We start from the raw sequence: 9,903 nt of genomic DNA on the forward strand, positions 1-9,903 counted from the left end.
AACCCTAACCCTAATTCATCCTGGTTCTAAGTCTAACTCTTCCTCAGTGTTAAATGCCTATTGCATTTCTTAAAAGGAATTTGTCCTGTTCTAACTCTCCTCAGTGTAGAAAACAACGGACCCCACGTTCATAAATAATAAGAAAACATGACTCCCCGTCCAAAATAACCAAACTTTTTGAATACCTTTTGTAACTTTAAATGCGACATCGATACGGAACCAAGAGGCATCACCTTTTGACACTGAGCCCTTATGTTCCAACCGTAAGAGTCTAATTCCTCAGCGTGAGCCTGGCCTCCGTCTCTCTCTCTTTCACACACACACACACATTTTTATTACAATACTTGTGAGGACATCATTTTTACCTTTTTCTGGCATTTCTAATCTGACTGACTACGTGCGTGAGCTTTTAGATCTGCTATATCTATGCGCAACACCAGCGCACAGTTGAGTACTGTATAAATCAGGCATAACTCCAACCCCGACCTCTAAATACTAATCCTAACCCTACGCCCAACCTGAATCTTTTCCTAATTGTAAATCTAACTCTAAAGTCCCCAGGACTTTTTTTGTGTTATCCTTTTAGCCTTAATGTCTGACTGTACCATGTGCTGTTTACGTTTTTGACTAATAAAGTATTAAATCAATCAATCAATGACCAGGGAAATTGTCCTTAACGACTATTTCTCAAATTCTATTACTATCATACTTGTGGGGGCATGTGACCCACACAAGTATAGTAATACAAGCACACCCACACACAGACACACACACACACACACACACACACACACACACACACACTCACCTTGTTCAGCTCTTCTATCCTTCTGATCAGCAGGGGGTTACTGGACGAGTTCTCAAAATAAACATAATCTGTAGAGGAACAGAGAGAGAAAGAGAAAGAGAGGCAGAGAGGGTGAGAAGACAAGGAAAAGAAAGTCAGTCACGATTCATTCTAGAAGGCAGAACCAGACTGATACATTGGCCAGACCGATACATCGGGCCGGTGTTTGACTTTTTTGACGACATAAGGTATCAGCAATTATACAGCCGATGTGTCCCGATTTTCAACCTGGCATCCCTATTTTGGGCATGTCATTGTAGGCAAAAAATTGTAATATTAGTAGGGCTTTTATCTATCAAAATGTTAGTTGCGCTTATTTTTAATCCATTTGTTTGCTTATAAATTAAATATTCTCAAATGGAAATGGAAGGTTTGTGCAATAAAATATCGGCTAAACTTAAAACATTGGTGATCTGTGGGCTAGGACTCTCCAAAATCATGATCGGGCCCAAATATCTGGCATCGGTCAGGCTCTACTAGAAGGTCATCCAACCACCAACCAGCCGGGCTGATTTTGTTGGAACAAAACTGCGACAGCTCAATTAGTGCAGAGGAAAAAGCCGTTACGGACGGACATCCACCAAATGTTGGCTTTGACTTGATTAGGCTAATTTCATAGCCAGCAGTTTCATCTGGGAGGTCTGACTATCAGAGAGATGTTTGGGAAGAGTGAGGAAGACAGTGTCACACAAATAAAACACACAAACCAATCTGTCCTAGCTCGTCAGGCCCTCCATTCACAGTGTAGCCTTGTATTTCCTCAGTGGGTCCACATGCTGTCTTTGTCCTCTACCTCCTTTCATTCCACCCCCTTGGGTGTGTGTGCGCGCGCGAGCCTGAGCGTGCGTTTATGTGCAATGTAGCTGCACTGCATGTGCTTGTCCAAGTACACATTTGTGCAACGCGCATGCGCGCGTGCATGCGTGTGTGTGTGTGTGTGTGTGTCTGCATGCGCGTGCATGAACACTGGCACTGCTCCAGGCCCATTGGAGGCTTAGCTCTCCCCAGGACGTCCCCACAGACCCCAGGCTTGGTAGGGTGCCTTAGCCCTGCGTGCATCTTGGCTGAGCACTGTCTGATTATACACCACACTTGGTAGGCTGCCTGGAGCTGCAGCTATCCTCCCCTCACACTAACCCCTACCCCCCAACCCGCCAGCCAGCCTCCCTACCCCCCCCCCCCCCCCCCCCCCCCCCCCCCCAAGGCCCCGGGTGACTCCATCGAGCGGGCCTGAGATCTCACAAGAACTGATGGCAAACGAGAGGATAAACAAGGTCTTCAGATGAACAGGGTAAACGCATACAGTATGCATGCACATTGCATTCTTACACAAACCCTACATACGTATTTGCACAGAGGAACAACATTCTCCATTATCCTGCCTCTCTGCTCTAGTCTCCACGTCCTCAGTTTCATTACAACAAACTTGGGCGTACGGCTCGCTACGGGAGGTCATCGTGCAAGCACAACACACTGGCATATACTGGTAGCCAATAAGTCCAACCCATTGCCCAAACCCGACCCGAATCTAAATATATCCTATATTATGGCACTGAGGATATTTGTAACTGTAAGCGGCTCAGCGGACATGTAAAAGTATAACTTCCATAATGTCTGCATCACTACACGAAATGGACACATTCAGTACCCTTGACATTGCTAAGAGAGAGAGAGAATGGGAGAAGGAGATGGGAGAGCTCATCAGTGCATGCCTGCCTACTCTTTACCCTGTATTAACTTGTCATTAGACTCTGCTGCCAACGTGACGTCTCGGTCCCGCTGATGAATGCCAAATAGGCCAACTTGAAATTGAGCAATGCCGATACTGAGGAGCGAAGTGAAGATATCCTCCGACGTGCTCCGTTTTATACCACATATCTTCATAAGAACCCAGATAAAAAGGTAATTTCACGCTTAATCTTAGGGACTGGGGCTCATGACAAACCAGAGAGAATGAGTGCGATGAGAACCTGATGAGAGTCCAACGATATTGGTGTAGTTGGCCGTGACCGTCAATGCACCCTTTCTCTTTGGTGAAGTGGTGCCCACTGCCTATCCCTCATTCTTTGTCGTTCTAACACCACACACACGCGAGTTACGGCTGGCACTCGATATAAAAACAAGAGCCCTTCTTAATTAAGAGTTAAGAAGTTCCACTCTTACTCCTACCGACAGCAAAAGAAATACGGGAAGCTAATGGTTGTGTATATAAGTGAGAGAATTGAGTGTGGGTTGTATGAGTGTTGAGTTTCCACCATGTGAAAAACTGAAGCCTCGTGGTGAGCAAAAGGGAGAGAGTGTGAGTGAGAGACAGTGAGAGTCTATCTGTGGGGGGAGAGAGTGAGAGAGGCCTGTAGGCACTAGGCAGCGCCACTCAGTCTCTCCGTTCCTGCCAGCCCTCCCGCCATCTCCGTCTGCATGTGCCCACAGCCTTCACTGTGCCCCCCATCCCCCGCTGCCAGCCTCGACCAATCAGCAGGCCCCGGCGCCTGTGACATCACAGTGCAGTCGAATTTTGTGAGAGCCAATCAAGGCATGTTGCTGAGCCCCAAAAGATGGGAGTCTGCCGGGTGAGATCAAACCAGGCCAGAAAGACAGACAGACAGCGAGAGCGAGACAGGGGTGCTGATGAGAATGAGAAAAAAATGAGTGTGCTGATTGGATAGGGGAGACAGAGAGAGAGACAGACAGATAAGACAGACAGACAGACTGACTGACTGATAGACAGACAAGCCAGCAGGCTCACAGAGATATGAGCGAGAGAGAAATGGCTTAGTTGGAGAACTGAGCAAAAAAAAGGATGTGAGAAAAAAAGACCATGAAAGAGGGAGTGAATGAATGAATGACTGAGTGAACAAGTGAGAAGAGTTAACGAGAGTGTAAGGAAGTGAGTGAATGAGACAACACAGGAGAAGACATTGGAGAAGGCAGTAAGCAGAGACAAGAGAGACGGGTAGCCATGTTTTGAAACAAACAGAGATGTGGAGCTTGAACGGACGGAACAAACTAGGTAGACACTTATCCCCTGCTTGTGGACCCCGGGCCTGATCTGGGATCACCCGTCTGGTCAATATATTTTGATACTCAACAAATGTTTTATTAATCTAATATTTGATTTATTTCAGACAGATTTTTCAGCCTAGATGTCGACTCTCACGTCTTTGACTGACAACATAATCAAGATAAAATGCTAAGAAGTATGAACATTGACTGCACTAGCGAGTTCTGCCCTGCAATGGGGCATGTATGCCTTTGGAATGACAAGGGTACACAATAAATCCTCAGCATTAAGTTGACTTGTAAGTAAATTAACATTGGGGATTTTAACCCATTAAGACCTGAGGTGATTCTTTAAAAAATCCTAAATCCTAACAGTTTTTGGAAAAAATGAGCTATGAGCTTGTATATCTGCTATTTTTGAATAGCCAAAGAAATCTAAAGTGACACAGATGCGTTCCAGGTCTTAATGGGTTAATGTGTAGGCTCAAACTATAAGTATCAAGACTTTGAGAAACTTAGGCAATAGGCTATTTTCACGGCAGATATTTTGAGGTGTCATTATATGGGTAAAACACAGCTGCAGGTCTTAACATCAGTTCTGGGTCAGTTTCATTTAGGTGCTTCTGTGTGCCAGGCCAGCATGATGTTAACTGTACAGAAGTTGCCCATGCTGACACTCAGTAAAGTCTAAATTAATACAGAGATTTGATGATTTACATTCAGCTGCGCTTACCCATTTGTGACACATCAAAATGTCTGCTGTGAAAGATAGAGAACTATCCACCCACACAACGAGATGACAAAACTCAGTAGTCTATCTACACATTTACGACAACATGCGCGCTCGCACACAAATGTGCACCCACCTTCACGCAAACATACATACATGCAGACATACACACACATTCACAGATCCTGTGGTGCGCAAGAACCACAGGACAAAAATCACGTCTCTGTGTGGCATAGGCATGGTATGGATGGAGGTTACTATGGCAATGGCAGGTAATTCAATCCCCTGCTGAATCAATCGCACACCTCTTTTTCACACTTTCATACCACTCGCTTCCATCCTCACAAGCCTGTTCAACCTAGATAGAGCTGCACACACCACATGTCTTGTTTGTAGATTAAGGCCATCACTGCACCCAAAACTAGCTCTCTACCATTTCCTCACATGCATTTCAGCTGACTCATAATGTGACCATCTCACCTCAGACAATAGATAAATCTTTTGGTTGGAATTCTCTGGTTATCGTCAAGATAGATGGTTAGTATTCAACTCTAGAACTAGTGCTGAATGATCCACTTGTGTACCCTTTGGGGGAATAAAACATGTCACAGAGTCTTTCAGTTTGGAGGTGTTTGAGAGGAAAGAGGGATTGAGGCAAGATATAGTGGTAGTCACTGTAATAAGTGCCCCCCCTTCACACAGTAAAGTCCTCAGTCTTAATTTAACTCCTGGGTGTAAAAATCGACCTGCAGGGGTCCAATTATTCACTGCAGGTTAAATTAACACTAAGGATTGTACTGTGCAGCCATGCATTCTTTCCTGCATTAGTGCTGCAGCACTAGTAATGCAACTTGTTCTTGTTCAAATTGCACTGTAGGACTGACCGGGAATAATTGCAACGCCAAGCGGTCGACTCTCAACAGAGCATTTCTAGTGCTTTCTTGCAGTTCAAAGGGATCAGAATCCAAATAATTTAACTCCAAATAGGAAGTGGCACTGCAGCAAATACAAAATACTAATTGAAATTTGGGTACATACATTTGTAGGCAAAGCAAAAAATGTCACCCCCAGTATTAAATCCAGTTAATAAATGTCTTGCATCAATCATACACACCATACTTGTCAGGATGCCTGAAAGCAATCGCAAGTCTTGGCTACTCCATTACTGTACCACAACTAGGCGTTAGGAATGAGCACCAGTGACCATGCAGGTGTGGTACATTTTTGATAGGACCAACAGTAGTTAACCAATTTGATCAACTCTTCGACCCCCATTAACTGGTTTGAAGGGTCATTTGACAAAGCTGCTGCAGCCATTAGTGACACTCATATCAAGTTAGGTTCTCTTCTGACAAGGGAGATGATGACAAAACTCACATGTTTTGTGTAACCAATACTTTCCCTGTATACGGAGGGAAAGCACTGGGCTCAGGAACAAGCACCACAAGCTCCGGAAGAATCGCCTGTGGCCCATGCGGTGAAACAAAGACATCAAGGCCTACTGAGCCAGCCTTTGTCCATGCTTCACCCACAAGGGAAGTCACTGCTTTTCTATGATGATCCAGCATTGACTTGCAAAGTGTCAGCCATCTTTAGAAGAGCCTGCTTTGTCTTGATGCCAAGCCGCCGAAGCCAGATCGCGGGGAAGTGGAGGGCCAGACCAGGGAACCTGCAGTGAATCTTGGGGCATAACAGTATTTCTATCTGGTCTAGATAGCCTAAGTCCTACTGTATGACTGACTGCATAACAATGTTACAGTAGTAGTACTGTCAAGTAACATCATGATATCAAATCTTAGAGATCTTCCGAGTAACAGATGAGTTTACGTTATGGTACAAGAGGCCTGTACCTACTTGTGGCATTTCAATTAGATCGACCAATTGAACATAGCCTAAAAATGGCCTAAAAACGCGTTTGTCGATATTAGATACAGTATGTCACCATTGTCACTAAACAATGTCACTTTTCCTTTCAAATCAATTAAATCAATCAAACTTTGCAAGAAAGCCCAACTGTGCCAATATTACAAAAAACACCAGTACTGTTGAGAAAAGGGCACAACACACATACTGTAAGACTCTCTGTCTCTGTGTGTGTTGTACTGCCCTTTTCTCATCAGTACAATCAAACACAATACATAAAATTGAATCACACAATTCCACATCAGCTTTACTTTGTCACATCACAAGTCCACGGGTGTAAAAGAGTGGGTGAAAGTATAATAGTACAAGCTTCTCACAAATTGTAGTTACATTTTAAATGATAAATAATAATAATAATAAATATCAAGTGTATATTCATGTTATAGCCTATCTTAACTATAATGAGATGTTTTTTTACTACTGTGAATTACAAGGGAAGCAACTGAGGTTTAAGAGATGACTGTTGAATTCTGACTATATCATCTTTCTACGCTGTTGAAAGATTAGGCTATTCGAAAATATGAATCTTTTTCAATTATCTTGTGAGGAAGGGATGCCCTGGGGTGGAGCATGAACAAGTGAACTTAGATCTAGTACTTGACATAAATCCCAGCACTAATTGAACTCCAGTTGTCAGAAATTCAGAACATGGTCAAACCGTAGCATTTTAAATAGAGTAACCTACACCTCTCATAGACTAAATGGTGCTTCATTATTTTCACCACTGTGGTACAGATCCTATCCCTGTGGATAAGATACAGGCCAGGCGAGTCCCACACTAAAGAGATCTTTAGAACAGAAGAACATGACCTCCAAACTACGCTTGGTCACCTGCCAGCAGGTAAGGTCGGTAAGGCATACAAACTGGCCAGCCAGAACCAAAATTTATCACCAATTTGACTGGAGGCAGGTGTTAATTTCCCACCTGTCCATAGACCCAACCTGTTCTCACTCAGGCAAGCCTGGCAAGGCCTTCTTGTATTTGAATAAACTGTGTTAAGATCATTGTAAGGTACATATACATATGTATTGCCATGAAACCTTCTGCTATGTATCTGTTTCACTTGGCCTGCAGGCTATGTATGTCATTCCAATTTCCACATACAGTTTTGCAGGGATTTGCATCTTTAAAACAAAATGTATAAGTCTTCTACGTTCTACTTGCTTCTGTAACACGCCTGTGCATTTCTCTATGTAGTCGAGATGAATGCACTATTAGCTGACTGTCTCCATTTCAAGGATAACAGATTGCTGAACAATACATGCATGAAAATGTTTCTGTGACTAAAGAACAGGCTGAAATCACAGAACCACACAAAACACATCATGTATCCACATATTGTCCATTTTGATGCTGGTTGCATCCTGAGGCCATCAATTCCCATGTTGACATGTTCGCTTCCTACTTGTCTGGTGACGCTGACAATGTGTCATGGTCAAAGTGAAAGGAAAACATCTTCATTGTGACCTCAAGTAATATGTGATGTGGAGTCAGTATATTTCAGCTTTGAAATTAAAACGTACCACCAGTCATTTGTATTGACATCTGAGACCTCTGGTCCTTTCTCATATCAGAATGAACCAGGTGAGTTAAGTCACCCTCTCAGCTCCCCAAGAATGATCCACCACCTAATTTTAGCTATTACACAACTGTTATCAGTGTTCATATGACATTAAAAAAACATTACACATGGAGTACATGGGCAGTGAGTCAGAAAAGCATAAAAATAAGAACAGCCTATGCTTATGTGGGAAGGCAGAACCAATAGGGTCAATTCTTCATTAGAAATGATCACAGATAATAAGAAAAAACTAATAAATAAAATCAGACTGCTCAAGACAATGCATGACAATAGTCCACAACTTATTTTAGTCTTATTTTAGTCTGCAGAATTATTCTTCCAACCTTATATTTCCAGCTATACCAGTTAAGTAGGCTATATAAATGGGGGTCGCCTAACTTTTTTGAGCACAACACATGCAGCTCTTGCTTAGTACCTTAAAGCATTGGTTCTCAAAGTGGGGTTCGGGGACCCCCAGGGGTCCTTGAGGGGGTTCCCAGATAAATGATGGATAGTTATGAACCAAATGGACCCTTATGTGGTTGTAACTCTGAGAGTGTACACATGGAACCAAATGGACGTCCATTTGGCTCCATTTGTACACTCTCAGAGCTATGGTGGTCCATGGTCTAATGCAGGGGTTCTCGAGGTGGGGTCCAGGGACCCCCATGGCCCTATAGATCAAAACGTCTTGACATTCTTGTCTGATATATTTTCGAAAATGTACACACCAGAAATCTAGTATGAGGGCACAAAATCTTTTCAGATGGGGGTCCGCAGCCAAACACATTCATTTAGGGGTCCTTGACAAGAAAAAGTTTGAGAACCACTGCCTTAAAAAGTGGGCATCTGCTTGCCTTGTCCTGTCCTGCTCAGACTTGGGGTAAAACCCAAATCCCACCAGTACCACCAGTAGCCTGTAGCCAAAGAGCTGACACACCAAACTTTTAGAAGCTGTGCACACACTGTTAACTTAAGGTTAAATATTGAGGGGGGGAAAAGAAAACATGTGCTGTTACTTTACTGTATGGACGCCTTTAGTAGCACATTTAAGCATTTCGTTTAGGCATTAACGCGATTTAAAACTAAAAACAAACCAACACAAAAGAGAGAGGGGAAAAAAACAAGAAGAGAACCACTACTCTTCATCACCATCCTCCTCCTCCTCACACAGTCACCATCATCATCCTCTCTGAAAAAGCACAAGGTTGTTTAGCTTTAGGAAATAAAAGAGGAAGGATAGAGAGGACCCCGCTGTGGGAAAAAAATACCCAGCGACGAATCGTGGCGAGTGCGAGGTAAAAGGATATTGAAATGCTGTCCCCCCCCTTCTTACCTCCAACCCGGTACATGTTGGCTGCCATGACCGGCCCGGGTCCTGGCGTCTCCAGGTAGACTAGAGGGGTACTGTCTAGTTATGTGTGTTACCACTGCCTACCGCCGCTCTGTGTTGGAAAATGGTGGATTGATCAATACGAAGCGGCGTTGCCAGGTTCTGAGGGAGAAACAAGCAAACCCAGGTCTAGGAAAACAAGCCCAAAAAGAAGTAACTTATTAGCACACATGAGCACTTTTAAACCTATTATGCATCGGCTATTTGAAAACAGCCGATCTACAAGCTCACAACGCGTCGCGATGCGTTGTGAGCTTAATTGTAGGTCTGCTATTTTCAAAGACTCTTGCAAATAAAATGTGGAATATTTTGGGGGGAAATTGAAACATTCTAACAACACAAAGGCTCCTTGGCACAAAACATTTTCATGAAAATATTTGAGAACCACTGGTTTAAATAATATTAACAAAATGTGGAAACAAGCCTAAATAAGCAACTACACTTTAGA

At 43.4% G+C, this 9,903-nt stretch overlaps 1 protein-coding gene across 3 annotated transcripts in view; it reads right to left on the reverse strand.

Moving 5' to 3' along the window:
- mta1 (metastasis associated 1) overlaps positions 1-9,518 on the reverse strand; it is a 55,957-nt gene extending 46,439 nt beyond the window's left edge. For all 3 annotated transcript variants that reach the window (XM_084043860.1, XM_084043859.1, XM_084043858.1), the window contains exons 1-2: positions 9,399-9,518; positions 809-876 (exon numbers count right to left, since the gene is read on the reverse strand). In XM_084043860.1, the coding sequence (XP_083899986.1) occupies positions 809-876; positions 9,399-9,426 (96 nt within the window). In that variant the 5' untranslated portion in view covers positions 9,427-9,518. The remainder of the gene's footprint in view (positions 1-808; positions 877-9,398) is intronic.
- Positions 9,519-9,903: the final 385 nt, after the last annotated feature.

Source organism: Gymnoscopelus microlampas (genome assembly GCF_963454915.1).
Source record: "Gymnoscopelus microlampas genome assembly, chromosome: 20".
Taxonomy (NCBI): domain Eukaryota; kingdom Metazoa; phylum Chordata; class Actinopteri; order Myctophiformes; family Myctophidae; genus Gymnoscopelus; species Gymnoscopelus microlampas.